The sequence below is a fragment of the Xenopus laevis genome, chromosome 5S (assembly GCF_017654675.1).
Source record: "Xenopus laevis strain J_2021 chromosome 5S, Xenopus_laevis_v10.1, whole genome shotgun sequence".
Taxonomy (NCBI): Eukaryota; Metazoa; Chordata; class Amphibia; order Anura; family Pipidae; genus Xenopus; species Xenopus laevis.
The window spans coordinates 34,078,282-34,097,658 of NC_054380.1; the positions used below are offsets into that span (position 1 = coordinate 34,078,282).

A 19,377-nucleotide genomic window follows, 5' to 3' on the forward strand; every position below is an offset into this window, starting at 1 on the left:
GCATGGCCGCATCATAATGACTGCAGGGAGCCTCAATGAAGAATAAGTCAGCAGTACACTGAATGTCTGAAAAAAGTGAGGTTTATTGAAGCCAAAGCATACAGCAGAAACGAAACGTTTCGGGCCACCCGTGCCCTTTATCAAGCCACACAGTCTCACACCAGTCCCCACACCCTGCTATTTGCTTCTATTTCTGCCGTTCCCTTCGTATGTCACACTCATTGTGCTATCAGACCCCATATACGTGACCCAGGGCATTCCATTTACTGTATTCACCCCCATCATGCTCTCCTCCCTTAGTGCATCATGCCCTTATTTCTCCACCCCTGGCACAGGCCTCTGCCCCCGCACTGCGCAGGCGCACAGGGCCGGCTCGGAAGCCATGTTGTGCAATTACTAGGATCTGTTATACTGGATACTGTACGTATCTACGGGGGCCGTGGGCTCAAGCGGGATCTGAGAACTGACTGGTTACTGTGGTGAGAGGGATCTGGGTCTCCAGTCCCGGGGAGTGCGTGGGAAACAGGGGTGCCGGTGCCCCTTCGGGCGGACACGATGAGCACGGGCTGTGATCTCTCTCGTAGGAACCCCCAGGAGGATTTCGAGCTCATCCAAAGGATTGGCAGTGGCACGTATGGAGATGTGTATAAGGTGAGAGCCGTGCGAATGCTGCTCAGTGCTGCTCATAAGTACGCGCTATGGAGGAGTCGCAGGGCCACAGAGCAATGGGCACAGAGGGAGTGTTTGTCCTGCTGCTGCAGATACACAGACACTTCTCCGGAGTAAACAAGTAGCCCTGCTCTCTCGCCAGGGACTCACTGTAACAGCCTGACACACGTTATATATTTCATATTTATAAGACACAGGAAGAGCGGGAAAAGCCCCCTCCCCCGCGGCCAGAGAGATCTGACCAACAGCCTGTACCAGGGCCAGTGAGGGGGCAAGTAGCCCGTGGCACTCACACAGCTACATGATCACTTGCCAGGGTAATAGGGAATGGATATACAGCAAGAGTGAAGCTGCATATAATCTGTGCCTGGCTCACTGATTAGTACTCTGTGCCAGGCCAAGCAAGAGATTATAAGTAGCCTGTGCCATAACTATTGAGAGAAACGTGTGAAATGTGATGTTCAGAGAGCGCTAATAACTTGTGCCAAGGCCATAGAAGTATGTGACGCCGTAAACTAGCTGTTAGTGCATAGTCAGAGAAGACTATATGCCAGGGCCAGAGGATTTATGCCAGGGCCAGAGAATGCTAGCTGAGAGAATGCTAGCTGAGAGCCTGTGACAGTTCCAGAAAACCCCAGTGAATAGGTAACTAGAGACATAGCTGAGAGATTCTGCCAGTGCCAGAGAACACAAAGTGATGGCCTGTGCTAGGAGCAGCTGATGGCTTGTGTCATAACTAGACTGCTTTAGCTGACGTCTATGCTATGGGTCAGAGAGAACTATCTGTTAGTCAGATGCATAGTCAAGGAGGACTAGCTGTTAGTCAGATGCATAGACAAGGAGAACTAGCTGTTGGTCAGATGGATAGTCAAGGAGAACTAGCTGTTGGTCAGATGGATAGTCAATGAGAACTAGCTGTTGGTCAGATGGATAGTCGAGGAGAACTAGCTGTTTGTCAAATGCATAGTCAATGAGAACTAGCTGTTTGTCAGATGCATAGTCAAGGAGAACTAGCTGTTTGTCAGATGCATAGTCAAGGAGAACTAGCTGTTGGTCAGATGGATAGTCAAGGAGAACTAGCTGTTGGTCAGATGGATAGTCAATGAGAACTAGCTGTTGGTCAGATGGATAGTCAAGGAGAACTAGCTGTTGGTCAGATGGATAGTCAAGGAGAACTAACTGTTGGTCAGATGGATAGTCGAGGAGAACTTACTGTTGGTCAGATGGATAGTCAAAGAGAACTAGCTGTTGGTCAGATGGATAGTCGAGGAGAACTAGCTGTTGGTCAGATGGATATTCAAGGAGAACTAGCTGTTAGTCAGATGGATAGTCAATGAGAACTAGCTGTTAGTCAGATGGATAGTCAATGAGAACTAGCTGTTGGTCAGATGGATAGTCAAGGAAAACTAGCTGTTGGTCAGATGGATAGTCAAGGAGAACTAGCTGTTGGTCAGATGGATAGTCGAGGAGAGCTAGCTGTTGGTCAGATGCATAGTCAAGGAGAACTAGCTGTTAGTAGGATGCATAGTCAAGGAGAACTAAGTGTTCATTGCCAAGGCCAGAGAACACTAGCTGATAACATGTACCAGAGCTAGAGAGTACAGGCTATTAGATTGTTCTAGTTCCCTAGAGAACAAGCTGATGGGTTATGAGCCAGAGAGCCCTACCTGAAAGCCTGTTCCAAATCCCTAGAGAACGTATTATTTATTATAACTATTCCAAGACCAGAGAGTAAAAGCTGATAGCCTGTGCCAGGGCCTTAGAGAACTAGCTAATAGTTTATGCCAGTACCAGACAGCAAAAGCCTGTGACAAGAATAGAGAACAGTTGCTGATATCTTGTGTCAGATCCAGAGAGTAGGATCATAGAGGAGCAACTTCTAGCTTTTGCCAGGGCCATATACAATAATCTGGTATTTTCAACCAGTACTAAAGAGAACTAGCTGGTAGTCTGTACCAGTTCTATAGACAATTGGGTACCACAAGTGATCTTTGGGCCTGGCACAAGCTGACTGCATGTTCAAGCCACACAAGCCTATTGCACCTGCATGGGCTATGCCTTAAAGGGGACCTGTCACCCTAAGAAATAATTTCAAATTCTTTTCTATCATGTTAGTTGAGCAAAATAAACTTTACTTACACTGTATTTATTATTTAAGTTTTGTTTCCTTCTGTTTTGGAATTATACAATCATAGCAAGCAGGCAGCTGCCATTTTGTGGACACGGTTATTAAGGGAAATTGTGTATCACCCCAAAATCTTGTGTATGAACCAGAATGAGGGACCTAATGTCCATGTGCAGTGCCCTACACAATTATAGAGCCTGAGGAGGGAAGGGGGAATGTGAGGAGAGCTGTGACATGTAGGAAGTGCTGAATGGAAAGTGAAAGTAATTGACTGCCCCTCCTCTATGCCACGGGCATAGAGGAGGGGCAGGTAATATTTGATTGACAGTTTAGATATTTAAACACCTTTATAACAGGTATGGATGTTTTAATGAAAAAATTTTTTGGGGTTCCATATTTAATTTGGAAAGGACTTTCATTATGCAGTTTTTTATGTGTAGGTGACAGGTCCACTTTAATGACAATCCTAAAACTTGTGCTAGATATTACTATCTGTTCGTGTCAGGGCAGGAGAGAAATATATGTTAGGCTAGATGGTACTAGCTGATGCCTGTGCCAGGGATAGAGAGCAAGTAATAGCCTGGCCCATGCCAAGGCCAGTTATAAATGGTTGTGCAAGACCTAGGGAAAGCTTTTCAATATTATTTGCTAGGCCCCTAAATGAGCAAATTGGTAGTGTTCCAGGCCTAGAATTAACAAACTGACAGAATAAAAGTGAAAACATGGGAAGGCGTATTGCAGGTGATGTTCTACAGTAAGTCGAATGGTTAGATGAGGAAGCTTTGCAATTTACAATGACTTATAACTGTGCCAATGTCAGATCTTTCAATTGTGTTACCCTTGTGTCATGGCATGGAGAACTTCAGTCTGTTCTTCAGGGCAAAGCAAGGGCTATGGCCTGCACCTTGGTCTGTGAGAGGGCTATGGCCTGCACCTTAGTCTGTGAGAGGGCTATGGCCTGCACTTTAGTCTGTGAGAGGGCTATGGCCTGCACCTTAGTCTGTGAGAGGGCTATGGCCTGCATCTTAGTCTGTGAGAGGGCTATGGCCTGCACCTTAGTCTGTGAGAGGGCTATGGCCTGCATCTTAGTCTGTGAGAGGGCTATGGCCTGCACCTTAGTCTGTGAGAGGGCTATGGCCTGCATATTAGTCTTTGAGAGGGCTATGGCCTGCACCTTAGTCTGTGAGAGGGCTATAGTCTGCACCTTAGTCTGTGATAGGGCTATGGCCTGCACTTTAGTCTGTGAGAGGGCTATGGCCTGCACCTTAGTCTGTGAGAGGGCTATGGCCTGCATCTTAGTCTGTGAGAGGGCTATGGCCTGCACCTTAGTCTGTGAGAGGGCTATGGCCTGCATATTAGTCTTTGAGAGGGCTATGGCCTGCACCTTAGTCTGTGAGAGGGCTATAGCCTGCACCTTAGTCTGTGATAGGGCTATGGCCTGCACCTTAGTCTGTGGGAGGGCTATGGCCTGCACCTTGGTCTGTGAGAGGGCTATGGCCTGCACCTTAGTCTGTGAGAGGGCTATGGCCTGCACTTTAGTCTGTGAGAGGGCTATGGCCTGCACCTTAGTCTGTGAGAGGGCTATGGCCTGCATCTTAGTCTGTGAGAGGGCTATGGCCTGCGCCTTAGACTGTGAGAGGGCTAAGGCCTGCACCTTAGTCTGTGGGAGGGCTATGGCCTGCACCTTAGTCTGTGAAAGGGCTATTGCCTGCACCTTAGTCTATGAGAGGGCTATGACCTGCATCTTAGTTTGTGAGAGGGCTATGGCCTGCACGGCCTCTGTGAGAGGGCTTTGGCCCGCATCTTAGTCTGTGAAGCGGCTATGGGCTGCATCTTTGTCTGTGAGATGGCTATGGCCTGCACGACCTCTGTGAGATAGCTAGAGATAGTTACTGCCTGTACCACTGGCTGTGTGCCAACATAGCCCTTACTAACACACAAACAGAAGAACTCAAGCCTGACTTCTATTTTTTGTTTTGAGAGATATTGCCTGTAGCACTGCCCATGCCTGACTTATCACCTGTAGCACTGGCTGTGCCATACAGGGGCCAGGGACAGAGAGTGAGCAGGGACAAATGCAATGATAATTAGCACAGTACTTGTTGTTTCTTTGTCCCATTCAAACTACAGAGATCTGTGTAGTTTTGTTCTTACTTAAAAGATTGCACCTAGAGAAATTAGTGTTTATATGCATTTTCAATATGAAAAATTATATACAAAATTCACAAGTGTTGTATGACATAATGTTAGAGAAACAAAATTTCTGTATGTCAGAGATGTTTGGGTATTTTCTGTGCTGCTTTTAATGCCATATAATTTTTTTATGCTACTTGCATTTCTATTAGGAAATGACAAATAACAGATTGTGATACAAAATCTAGACTACTAATTCTTAACCTTGAGTCCCCAGATGCTACCGGACTGCAATTCTCACCATCCTTCAAAATAAAATTACTCATCAAGGCACTCTGGCAGTTTTAGTTAAAAACTAGAGATCCAAGGTTCAAGAAAAGGCTACAGACTAAAAACGTGAAACGACTTCGGAAAACGAAGCACCGCGAGTGCCGTGCCGCAGGCGATTTCTCACTCTAGCAGGCGGAAGACAGGGGGAAGCCGTTCAGGGAGATTAGTCGCCCCAAAAAAGAGGCCATTAGTCACGAGGCGACTAAATCTCCCTGAATCTCCAGGTGTGACCTTACCCTAAAACAGTGATCCCCAACCAGTAGCTCGTGAGCAACATGTTGCTCTCCAACCCTTTGGATGTTGCTCCCAGTGACCTCAAAGCAGGTGATTATTTTTGAATTTCAAGCTTGGAGGTAAGTTTTAGTTTCATAAAAACCAGGTGCACTGCCAAACAGAGCCTCAATGTAGGTTGACAATCCACATAGGGGCTACTAAATGGCCAATCACAGCCCTTATTTGGGACCCCAGGAACATTTTTTCATGCTTGTGTTGCTCCCCAACTCCTTTTACTTCTCAATGTTGCTCACGGGTTCTAAAGGTTGGAGATCCCTGCCCTAAAACAAACAAACTCAGGCCTTGGGTGCACAGAACTTTGGCTCTGCTACTCTCAGTCTGCATTTTTTTTGCAGGCTAAAAAAAGTGGATTTGCTCAGTCCCTTGGGCTGCACTGAACAGTGCAGCTTCTGCTTGCGAGCAGGCACACACAGCGGAGTGCAGCTCAGCCTGGAAATGCAAAAACAGGCAATTTCTGGTCGACCTCCGCTCTGCTGCATGTGCCAAAAGGTTGTCATAGACGCACCAATAATATATTATATATATAAAATATTCGGTGTGTCTGTGGCAGGAGATGAGCCGACTGATCTCATCAAAAGACTTGAATATCGGGTTGGTTCGTCGATTGGGCTGACTGTAAAATTTTGATTGGGCGCCTTTGAAGGCACCTTAACATCAGCCACTGTTAGTGGTGAATTTTCAGATTCTGGTAGACTTCTATTGTTTCTACCTGTATATCTGATGATTCAGCTCAGTAAAGTTGGCCATACACGGAGAAATCCGCTCGTTTGGAGATGTTGCCAAACGAGCGGATCTCTCCCTGATATGCCCACCTTGAGGTGGGCGATATTGGACTGATCTGATCGTGGACCCTAGGGCCCAACGATTGGATCATAATGCAAGGAGTATGGGTGGTCGGATCCCAGGACCGCATCAAGTCCGCCAGATGTCGATCTGGGAAGCCCGTCGCAGGGCTTCATAAATGGGCCAATAAGTGGCTGACTCGATCAGCCACCTTTAGTACTGAAAACTAACGATCTTTCCTGCAACCATAGTAATTGTAACATCTATTGCCACCTTTAGGCCTTGTGATCTATATTTTGCTTTTAAGATTTGGCTTTCCATTATCTTTGCAGGGGGTGGTTATCTTAAAATTAACTTTTAGTTTAGATTTGTCTATTCAGTTTGGAATGTCTGTCTGGCAGGTAGTATGAAAGCAAAGGCCTGTTTGTTTACCTTATAACAGGTAGCAGCTCCAGTAAGAAATAAACATGCCTCTGCTTTTATACTGTCATGCAGTCCAAGCACCACTGATCTAGAAATTTAGCATATGCCACACAGAGGAAAAGGTAAAAAATCTTTTATATACATTAGAGAAACTGTAAAACACTTAAACACTAGAGGGGTCATTTACAGCAAGGAAGGCAGTGTGCAAAAAAAACAACAGTATTCGACTTTTTTTGGCACAATTAACTGGGGGTGACCGGCAAAGTGCAGGATCTGTTTAATTTATTTATATAGTTATTTCTAGAGTAGATGTAGCATATATGGAAACTGCATCATTTCCCTTTAGGGCAATGGCACGTAGCTCAAGAAAGTTCCCTCCCATAGCAGTGGCTTTGTATGACTGTAAATAAGCCAAAGTTCTTAATTGAGTGAAACTTCTCAATTTTCGTGCATTTGGTTGTCCGCAGTTTAACACAGGGTGCAAAAAACTAAGTTGCATTTATTGTATTGCTAACGTTATTTTTCCACAATGGCTAACATTAATTTAATCTTAGTGGCTTGTAGGAAAAATGTCCAATATAGAATATTTCCCCATCTTCTCTCCTTTCCTATGGTACTTCTGTCTGGTGGTGCAGAGCTCCCTAGATGGACAGCACACGTCAATCATATATGAAAAGCATTGGAAGAGAGTCGCACAAACACCATATTTCTTGCAGGTGGGGAGCTTACCCCATTTATTTTTCACCACCTGTGCATATATTTAATTCATGGTTATGGTTTGGAAACACTTTGGTAAGTGTCAAAAGCTGTTGTAATATGTAATGGCTGTTTCAAGCTACCAGAACAGCTTTAGTGCCCCCTGGACTAGATTCGGCTGGCGTTTGGAACTTGAATTGAGTTGTGTAATACCTGAAACTCCACTAGTTTGTTTCGTTGATGTTTGAAAGCAGTTTCAGGTGCTTTTCCAGGATCTGTGACATCTGTTCCGTATCCTCATATGACCCATAGTTGGAGCAGTTACATCCTGGAACATGCAGCTCCACCAGGACTGAGATGCTTTAGGGCCAGATGAAGGTGATTGTGCCGAATTGCATTGGTTTTATTGTAAGTGTGCCCCCTGATTTCTTCATCATACAAATCAAACCTTATGCCTGTAGGCTCTCACTTATACTGCATCTACCTGCTTGTTGAGAATCCCAAGAATTTGGCTATGTCAGAAAAATCCATTTATGGAGCTAAATCCAAAAGACAATCCTGAATGTTTTACATAGCTGGTATTAAAGGGGCTGATCGCCTTTCAGTTAACTTTTAGTATGCTCTAGATAGTGATATTCTGAGACAACTTGCAATTGGTTTTCATTTTTTATTAATTGTGGTCCTTGAGTTAAGATTTTTATTCAGCAGCTCTCCAGTTTCTAAATTAAGCAGTCTGGTTGCTAGGGTCCAAATTACCTTAGAAACCATGCACTGATTTAATAATTTAAAGGAATCTTAAAGGATTTAAGATTTAATAATTTAAAGGATTTAAGAATTTTTGAGATTTATATACTCTGGCCCTTTAAGAACTCGAATTCGACTATGAAAACCTGCCGAATTACTGTATAAGTCAATGGGAGAGGTCCAGGGATCAATTTGGTGATGTTTGTAGCCTTCCTGACATTCAAGTTGTTTTCGGGGGAAAACGCGAATCAAGTTATTTTTAAATTTTAATCGGATTCGATTAGACTTTTCAGATTGATAAAATGCGATCGAGTTTTAACAATTCAATTTTATTAATAAATTTCATATATATAAGTTGCTATGGGTTATTGCCCTTGGGCAAACGTAGTGCCTTTTATTACATATGGGGGATCGAGTTTTCAGTACATAATTGCTTTTGTTTTTCCTGGACTTGAGACACTTGAGATGCAAGCACTTGGTCTTCACTGTAGGAATTCGCTGGAATTTGGTTTTTCAGCTTGGCTGCCTTTCTTTTGGCCTGCTCTATCAAGTATGGAATGTTATCTCACAAGTATGACAGTTGTTTTGCTTTTCCTGCCTGCCATGATTAAAGATTCATGTGTTTTTTGTATCCTCTATGTCTTGGCTCTATTTCTAAAGGGACAGTAACATATGGCTGATGATGGACCGCAGGTGTAAAATTAAACACTTCAGTGCAGGTGTGTCAAACTCGAATGCACGCTGAGCCGAATTTTAAAAAACGAGGGCCGAACAGGTTCAGTATTTATTATAAACAAATTGAAATGATCTTATTGTATATATTGAACCTGGAACTAACAAAACACAGAAGTTATTTCCTATAAAACATCATAAATCAAAATTTTCAACTCTTCTACCTTCTTGAGCCCTTGGGGCAAATTTACTAAAGGGCGAAGTGGCTAACGCTAGCGAAAATTCGCCAGCGGACGTAATTTTTCCACTTCACCGATTTACTAACGGGTGCTGGCGTAAATTCGCTAGCGAAGTACACATTCTCTATCGCTACTTCGCACCCTAACGCCAGGCGAAGTTGCGCTCTGGCGAAGGGACGTAACTACGCTAATTCACTAACTTGCGGATTTTACTGAACGTTACATCTTGCCCCAGACTTGACTTCGCCAGCTCAGACCAGGCGAAGTGCAATAGAGTAGATATGAGTTTCTTCAAAAATAGTTGACAATTTTTCTACGTCCCATACTTTTTACTGGGTGATAGGCTGAAAAAGATTGAAAATGTTTTTTGCGGTACCCGCCTTCCCTCTTACATTTGGCACCTAAACTTTACAGTGGGCACATGTGTAGGGCAATATAAGACCTCTATTTAATTTTATTAAGTTTCCCTGGCCTTGTGTAGTGTAATGTAGTTGCTGCAGCATACTCGTCCATTGTACTTTAACTACACGCTGTATGCTAATTAGGGGTAACGCTAGCTCCACAGGCAAGCTGCTGATACACAAGCTGTATGTGACAAGCGGAAGAAGGACTTGCGCGCATTTGATTTACATTGTGTTGTACTAGCAGTGCATTGTGGGACTCTCAGTTCTAATAGTGTCACAAGCAGCTTGTGTATCAGTAGCTTACACTGTAGAGGCAATATACCGGCGGGCCAGATCTAATAATAATTATATTATAATCAACTTTTTTAAACTCTGGTTAATAGGATCGACCCGAAAACTCTAATCGAATCGAATTGATTAGAATTTTTTCCCCAAAATAAGCTTGAATGTCAGGAAGGCTGCAAACAGCTCAGCTCAGTCAAGTTACCTGGCTCCTGATAAAGTTGACCATAGTGTGTGTGAATGAAGTAGGGACATAGATTGTAAACTCCACTGGGTTATGGAATGATTTGAATAATCTTTGTAAAGCAATGGTGGGCAATGATGGGCAATATTAACATATATATATATATATATATATATATATATATATATATATATATATATATATATATATATATATATATATATATATGTGCCACCAGCAAATTGTTGCGTGAAACTGGTGCAAAAGTTTGCCAGCGCACATTTTTTTTCTGCAGCAAAAAAGTCACTTGTATTTAAATTGTCGCTCATCAAAATAATTTTGACGCCCCTTGACTTTAATGCATTTGGACAAAAAAGTTGCACGTGTAAAAATTGTTGAGCGCATAAAAATTGTAGCATGTCAACATAATTTTGACGCCCATTGACTTTAATGCATTTGGACAAAAAAGTTGCGCATGTAAAAAAATTTGCGCGTGTGAAAATTGTCGCTCGTGTAAAAATTGTGCGTCAAAATAATTTTGATGCCCATTGACTTCGATGCGTTTCACAATTTTTTTCAGAGTTTCACAAATTTTTCGGCGAAACGGGACAGATTCGCCAATCACTAAACGTGATATTTCAGCTATAAGAGGGATCTATATTTGGCTAATGTAAGGCAAAGCTCATTGTCCAGCATTTATGGCACACAGTTGCACAGGCGTTGCCATACATAAACATTCTAAACTATTTGTCACCCAGCAGTCATGTCAGTTACTGGTGGCATGACCTTTAAACTGTTACTAGCACTAAGAATGTTATGTCTGATCCAGGTACACTTTATACATGTCGTGCCAGTCTGAGAGTGACAGGAGCTATTTCTAGAGCTTGACACGTAGCTACAAACAGATTTATCACAGAGGATCAAGTAGCACTTCATTGATTAGTGGAATTACCAGCACCACTGGGGTGTCCGTAATGATTCACTATTAACTCCCTGGTGCCAGTGCTTAGAAACGGCTGCCTTGATAAATACTGTTGGGATCTCATCCCCGTCTTTGGAGGCGCTGTGCCTTCAGACGACTAGATCTTTGATGAATGTCCTCTTGTGTGTCTTCAGAATGTTTTTTTTTTTTTCAGCATTACTTTTACATTTATATGTGAGGAGATGGTAAAAACACAGAGCCATTTGCATTATTAAGATTGTCACACTGCAAATGTTCTATATGATACAGGTAAGGGACGTGTTATCCAGAATGCTTGGGTCAAGGGGTTTTCTGGATAACGGATCTTTCCATAATTTGGATCTCCATACCTTAGGTCTACTAGAAATTGATTTAATTATTCAATAAACCCATTAGACTGGTTTTGCATCCAATAAGGATTATTGGATTATTATTGGATTATATCACGTCCTTTCCATAATTCAGAGCTTTCTGGATAATGGGTTTCCAGATAACAGATCCCATACCTATAATACATACAGTAATTGTGCCATTTGCATGTTCCCCTGCAGGTAACATACTGCATTAAATCGGTTGCCCCAAAGTCCGTTAATTAATCAGTTGTGAATTCAATTTAGAACACAAAGCAACACAGTATGTGCTCTGATTTGTAAACCCCTTAAACAATGCATATCACTAGCTCTTCATTTAAAAGGGAAAATAGTGAGATTTTTTTCTAGGGGCATATTTATCAATTTCAAATTTGAAAAACTTCAAAATTAGAATTCAAAAAGACCAACCAAAATTAAGTCAAAGTTTTTTTTTTTGGCCAAATAGGTCAGTTTTTGATTTAATAGGTTATTAGTTTGAATTTGAATCGTACGAATCGAAGTAGTAGCAGCACATTTGATCGAAAAAAACCTTTGATTGACTCCAAATAGGTTCCAGGAGGTCCCCCATAGGCAAAAACAGCAATTCACAGGTTTTAGATGGCGAATGGTTGAAGTCTAATTTTTAAAGAGACATTTCATGATCAATTTCGAATTGGGACTATCTCTAGTCGAAGTACACAAAAAATAGGTCGAAATTCAAATTTTTTCACTTCGAAAATTCAAGTCGACCTTTGATAAATCTGCCCATAGTGTCACAATTCACACTTTCGAATTTTAATCCCCCTATTCGAATGTAAATTATAAATATATCCCACCTCGACCATGGGAACAGTCCTAATTTGAATATTCATGTACAAGTCAATGGCTGATGTCCGCTGAGTCACTAGGAGATGTTAATAGCCTTCCTGACGTTTGAGTTATTTTGTTTTTTGGAGAAAAATTTAAATTTTCAGTTTGGAAACCATTCGAGCGAATATTAGACATTCAATTTTTTTCTTAACCTCCAAGTCGAATTGTGAGTATATTTGAATTAAAATAAATTCAAATGAATTTGAAATTCAACCTTCGATAAATGGGCCTCCCCATGTAAATTCACCCAACTGTAGTGGATATTTTTTTTTTTTTTTTTGGATATGAGTACCAGAACAATAGTATGAAATGTTGGTTATATTAGAGAAATTTGGGAGCATTGGTGTGTTAGTGATTTGCCTAATTCCAGCACGACACTTATATTGAATGTTTAACAGCATAACTGAGTTGTTTGCAGCAGGAAACAGTTTTTAGGAGACAGATTTATTTGACTTCTTTATAAACACTATGTGACACAACTAAATAAAGATACTTCAGAGATTTCAGGGCAGATGTCATGGTTGAACAAAACAAGTTCTTAAACGCCAGTTCTTTCTATATTCTAGATGAGATGGTTGGATTTCCAGAGCCTGCCAAGATAATTATAGTGATTCTGTGGAATTGTGCTATTTGGGCTGAGGAGAGCAGAGATTTTAGAAAGTTAAAAAAAAGAGCTTGCTGCGATCTATAATTTCTCCTGTGTATCATCCTACTCATTCTCTTTATGTAACGCTCATTCATTGCTGGTTGGGACATTGCAAAGTGACAAATCATGTGGTAAATATGTGGGCCAAGATTATGACTCTATGGTGTGCTGGTATGAGATTGTAGTTACTGGCTTGCGTTGGGGCTAACAAGCTTTACACAATACTGAAATATGAAATGCTATTTCTTTTATTGTACACAAGGAAAGACTTTAAAAGAAGCAATATTACTTTTGCTATTATTTAGAGCAGTGATTCCCAACATGTTGCTCATCAACCCCTTGGATGTTGCTCCCAGTGGCCTCAAAGCAGGTGCTTATATTTTAATTCTTGGCTCTGAGGCAAGTTTTGGTTGTATAAAACTAGGTGCACTGCCAAATAGATCCTTCTGTTGGCTGCCAGTCCAAATAAGGGCTACCAAATAGCCAATCATATCCTTTATATGGCACTCCCAGGAATGTTTTTCTTGCTTGTGTTACTTCCAAACTCTCTTTATATTTGAATATGGCTCATGGGTAAAAGAAGGTTGGGGACCCCTGATTTATAGGATGACTAATCTACGACAATTTGCAGGTGGTCTTTATTTCTAAAATTGTCCCTCCGGTTATTTAGTTTAATGTTCCTCAGCTATTCAGTTTGGTATTTCTATAGCTGTCTGGTTGCTATGGTCTTACTTACCCTAGAAATAGGCTTGCCATCTGGTCGGTAAAAATTATGGGTAATCCCAATGTTAAAAAAGATAAATATATCGGAACGCCGGTATTTTTGTTCCAGAAAAGGTGGCAACCCTACCTAAAAACCATGGGGGAAATTCACTAACAGGCGAAATTCGTCAGCGACGGCTTTGCCGCCTTCGCCACATTTGGCCAGGCGCAACTTGGCGCAGAAAACGCTAATTCACTAAGTTGCAAAGTTTCGTCGCCAGCGACGAACGTTTGCGAGGTTGCACTAGCGTTACTATGGCAGGCATAGCTAAATTGCGCTAGCGTTAGATAATTTGCATACGGCGGGAAGTTACATTTCAGTGGATGTAAAACTATACACATAAACTATATGACATAAACTATACACATGAGCCCAGTGTATAGTTTATGTGCCATATGTTAGAAAATGTAGGGGGGAAGGAAGGTACCCCCCAAAAAAATGTACGATCTTTTTCAGCCTATCACCTTTTAAAAAGGGAAAGACGCCAGAGTTTTTTTGGGACCAAGTCCTATCTACTCTATTGCACTTCGCCTGGTCTGAGGTGGCGAAACAAAAACTTGTGAATTTGCATAGTAACGCTCTTTCGCCAGAGTGAAAATTCGCCAGGCGTTAGAGTGCGAAGTTGCGCTAGAGTCTATCTCTTCGCCAGCGTTGGCCACTTCGCTATTTAGTAAATTTGCCCCCATGCAGTGGTTTGAATGAGTAAGCAATAAAAAGTAATAACATTTTAGCCTCTAAGAGCATTTTTTGGCTATTGGGGTCAGTTAAAGTTAAATCAGATGTCAAATATGAACCAGTGAAACACTGTCAAAAATAAGTTGATTATGTTATTTGACAGAGACAAACATGATTCCTGAGATTGAAAGGAAATCTCTTCTGTCTGTCTCCCTCTTACTTGCAAGGACCATCCCCTCCTTAGGGTGGGGTCATTCAACTCCTTTCTAGCCTTGTTCCATGTAGAAATAATGGATTGTGGAAGTTTGGAAGTTATTCTGCTTTCCATAGACTCTTTGCACCAGTCAAAGGTCTTACAGTTTACAATAAGCAGTAGGAGTTTTCCCAGGCTGTTCAGGAGGTGAGGTGTGAGGAGGCATGCATTCAATGGGAAAGGGAAGAGTGGAGACAGGTTTGGGGGTCCCAAAGACATGGTGGGCGGCACACATATTCTCTGGAAAACTTTTGATTTTAGAATCCGTCACTTTGATGTGGAAAAAGGAAAGAGAGGGGTTGAGTGCAAGTTTTAAGGGATGGGGAGTGGGACCTTAATGGCTCTTTCTTAATAAGAGCAATTGTGTCTTTTTACATTTTTTTTGCCACTTTAGTGTTTATTTCAGAAAGTGGATTATTTCTATTTAAAAGGGGTTTATCACTTTCCAAACACTAATCTAGCAACTAGGCGATCCAAGGGCATTCTGAGCTGTTACAATTTGCTACATTTAGTTGATACAATTAGTTGATACATTTCTCAGCAGCATCTGTGGACTATTAGCAACTATTGTATCAATTCTAATAGTAAACTCAACAACACCAATTAGGACCGCTCCAACTCACCACCACTTAGCTGCTTCCCTTTGAAGTCGGGTGCTCAGTCCGCAGTGTCCCCACTGCCACAAATGTATACACCAACAGATGAATGGCACTCCGATAAAAAACAGGCTTTTTATTACTGGGCAATGTGGAAATACATAGGCCTTACGCGTTTCGGGAACACCTTCCCTTAATCAAAGAGCCTATGATTAAGGGAAGGTGTTCCCGAAACGCGTAAGGCCTATGTATTTCCACATTGCCCAGTAATAAAAAGCCTGTTTTTTATCGGATTGCCGTTCATCTGTTGGTGTATATATCAATTCTAATAGCTGCCTTTAATATAACTCTGGGATTCTGCTCAGCAGGGACAAGGATAAGAAATGTATCAACTAAATGTATCAATATGGAACAGTTAAAGTGTCGACGACGCTTTCCCCTCATTTTACTTTTTTTATTTTTGGTACAACCACATTTCCTTCATTTTTAATAGGGATGCACCGAATCCAGGATTTGGTGCGGGATTCGGCTGAATCCTAATTTGCATATGCAAATTAGGAGTGGGATGGAAATTGTGTGACTTTGTCAGAAAACAAGGAAGTAAAAAATGCTTTTCCCTTCCCACCCCTAATTTGCATATGCAAATTAGGGCTCGGATTCGGTTCAGTATTCGGCCGAATCATTCATGAGGGATCGGGTTCAGACCAATGAAAAATTTCAGTGCATCCCTAATTTTAAGTAATGTTTTCCAAGATTTTACATAAATATTTTGTCCTGATGTTTCCAAAAGTTGCTTTTTGTCCTCTGTGAATATTATTATTAGTGAAACAAAGAAGTTTAAAATACTAACCAGATGCATATTTTGCCATGGTTCTACCTGTAAATGGTCTGTTCCAATTCCAATTAGTCTGCCCCTTTTATAGCCCTGCCCCAATTACTTATTGCTTTAGGTTGTGTATGTGACTGGCAGAGAGGCCTTGCACTTGCCCCCCATAGTGTAACATGAACACTGCAATGTTTAACCCTTGTTATTAAGTAAAACTGAAGAAAAAGTTCGGGTAACTGCTAAACATCATTGAGTGTAATGGCAAATTTGACAACCTGTGTGTGTATAAGGGCAAGGCCAGACGTAGCGTTTTTACATTGTATTTTTAAAAAAGCTACGTCAGGTGTAGATACGCCACTGAAACCACACGTGACCGTCAGCATACATTTTTTATGCGGTTTCAGTACATAGGTTTCTTTTCCCAACATGCACTTCTCATTGTTCTCATTCCCCATAATTTCGCTTGCTTTGGAGGAAGACATCTCGGATTTATTTAAGCCAAGTAGAAAAGCTATTTACATGCAAAATGGAGCCAGAATGATCAATATGCAACATAATTATGTCACCGGCCTAATACACTGTAAAAATTCGTCATTTATCTTGCGAGATATGCCAGATTTAAAATATGCTGCATATTTACGTAAAGTGTGGTTTCAAACGTACAGATCCTATAGAATCTATTGATTTGGTAGTTTTTCAGCGTTTCTGCTGAAAAACGCCAATACTGGCGTCCCGTGGCGGATTTAGGCTTGCAAGCACCCTGTGATAATTGACAGTGCATTTTCCATTCGTTTCAGTGGTAGTGCAGTTTATGCATATTTACGCTGACGGAGTTTGTTTAAAAACGCAATGTTAAACGCCACGTCTGGCCTTGCCCTTAGACTAATCTAACTTTATGGATGTTAGGTTGAATGGGCAGATTGTGGTTTCCATAGTCTTTCACAAGACCGTCTACCCCACAGGGGAGTTATTAGTAGTTCATAAATATTATTTACTTTTCTTTCCATCTTCAAGTTTTTATCTGAATGATGTAGAGAAGATAAATAAACTAGTGCTGTAATGCTTTTCATTTGTGTACATTAGATTTTTCATGGCTTATTTGCATAGTAAACTGGATACATATTCTGGATCATAGACTGTTGAAGATACTGGGGCATGTGGGTTATATTACTCCAGTGTTTTGGAAGGCATTTTGGCTTGATTTATATAAAATTCCTAGGTATGTATCAGAATGAGTTTGATCCCCGTGGTGTTGTTTACCGTAGCTGAATAGTTACAGGAGGCAGGTAACAGAAGGCATGCTTTTCCTATTCATAAGATATGCCCCAGGCTAATTCTTGCCTCCCTGACGGCTGTTCAATGAACTTAAGTATTTCTGATTCTTTGTTCTGCTTTAGAGCATGTGACGTTTCACTGAGACAAGTTATAAACTTGGGGTTTTTGTTGGTCAGCCAACATTCTCATCTGCAGAGCCGCTATGGCAGTCACTTGCTGGTATGGTTTCATTCCTAGCATCTCTATGCAAGTCAGAATTCCTCTACAAATCATAATTATTATAATAATAATATTACAGGTATGGGACCTATTATCCAGAATGCTTGGGACCTGGGGTTTTCTTGAAATTGGATCTTTCTGTACTTTTTATCTTCATACTTCTATTAGAAAATCATGTAAACATTAAATTAACCCAATTGGCTCTTGATGCTTCCAGTAAGGATTAATTATATCTTAGTTGGGATCAATTACAAGTTACTGTTTTATTATTACAGAGAAAAAAGGTAATCATTTTTAAAAATTTGAATTATTTGATTATAATTGAGTCTATGGGAGATGGCCTTTCCTTAATTCGGATCTTTCTGGATAACAGGTTTCCGAATAATTGATCCCATACCTGTATTATTAATGTTCACTTGCTCAGTCTGGGGGAACATTAGGCAATTTTTTTTTTTTCTGTATTTCCTGGTTTTTTGATGTTTGGCCGCATTCTTCAGGTTGCCCTCACCTTATTCATGGAATACACTAGGCACGGTTTTATCAGAACAGTATCTGACTTGGGTGAAGTGGACCCACCAGATGAATGGATACCAGAAGTCCACCAACAATCTTATAGCCCACCAACCATTGTAATTACTGTACAGGTATGGGTCCTGTTATCCAGAATGTTCGGGACCTGGTGTTCTCCAGTTAAGGGACCTTTCTGTAAATTTAGATCTGCATACCTTAAAGGAACAGTAACCGCAAAATTGAAAGTGTTTTACAGTAATTCAAATTTAATTTACTATTGCCCTGCACTGGTAAAAGTTAAGTGTTTGCTTGAGAAAGATTGTTATAGTTTATATAAACAAGTTGCTATGTAGCCATGGGGGCATCCATTCAAGCTGAAAAAGGAGAAAAGGCACGTTACTTAACAGATAAGCTCTGTAATAGAATACAATGGTATTCTGCTAACTGCAGCTGTTATCTGCTCTATAACCTATGACTTGAATGGCTGCCCCATTGGCTACTTAACAGTTGTTTATATAAACTATTGTAGTGTTGGGAAGCAAGCACACCAGTTCTACCAGTACAGGGCACCATAAATACAAAATATTTTAATTACTGTAAAACACTTTAATTTTGTAGTGTTACTGTTCCTTTAGGTTTAGGGTAAGTCCACACAGGGTGTTTTGGGGAGATTTGGTCACCTGGTGACTAATTGCCTCGTTTTTGTGGCAACCAATCTCCCCAAACGCCTTCCCTGAATCTGTGCCGGCTAACATGAAAAAACGCCGGCGATAATCACACGCGGCGGTTCGTTTTCTGAAGTTGCCTCACGAGGAAACTTCGGGCGACTTCGGAAAACGAATCACCGCATGTGATTAGCGCTGGCGTTCTTTTTTCCATTTTAGCCGGCACAGATTCCAGGGAAGGCATTTGGGGAGATTGGTCGCCACAAAAACGAGGCGATTAGTCGACAAACGACCAAATCTCCTCAAAACGCCCTGTGTTGCCTGGCCCTTAAAGTTGAACTAAATCCCCCAATAAGAAGAGTCCCATCTACTACCCTAGATAATCCCCCCTCCCTGCTTTCTCCCTGTATAGTACAGTATTCCAAAAAGTCTCCCTGAATAGCACGCTCACTTATTTATGCAGAGTAGTGCAACGGAGGTCTTCTTCCAATCCACTTCTTCCCTTCGACAATAACAATGGAATCACGTTAGAGTCCGAATGGTACGATTTTTTCGGATTTGACTCCCGAAAACGATTGTTGCCCAAAAACCACAATTTATTTGTATCATTGTACCAACCCCAGCGCAGATAATGATATCTTCCGAGTCATTTTTTATTCTGACTTTTAACAGCATCAGAGTTTAATAAATTACGAAACATTCTAGCTGTTTTTTTCCCTCAGAAAAAATTGTGTTCTTCCCTTTAAAACTCCCACCAAAAAAAACTTTAATAAATAATTCCCTAAATGTT

The 19,377-nt window shown here is 41.2% G+C and overlaps 1 protein-coding gene across 9 annotated transcripts in view; it reads left to right on the top strand.

The window, feature by feature from the left end:
* Positions 1–335: 335 nt before the first annotated feature.
* The window catches only part of LOC108717401 (mitogen-activated protein kinase kinase kinase kinase 3), a 177,332-nt gene continuing 158,290 nt past the window's right edge, over positions 336–19,377 (top strand). For 6 of the 9 annotated variants that reach the window (XM_041564385.1, XM_041564387.1, XM_041564390.1 and 3 more), the window contains exon 1: positions 337–651. In XM_041564385.1, the coding sequence (XP_041420319.1) occupies positions 556–651 (96 nt within the window). In that variant the 5' untranslated portion in view covers positions 337–555. Of the gene's footprint in view, positions 652–19,377 lie in introns of all 9 variants that reach the window. The other 3 variants (XM_041564389.1, XM_041564392.1, XM_041564386.1) reach the window with 2 other exon arrangements.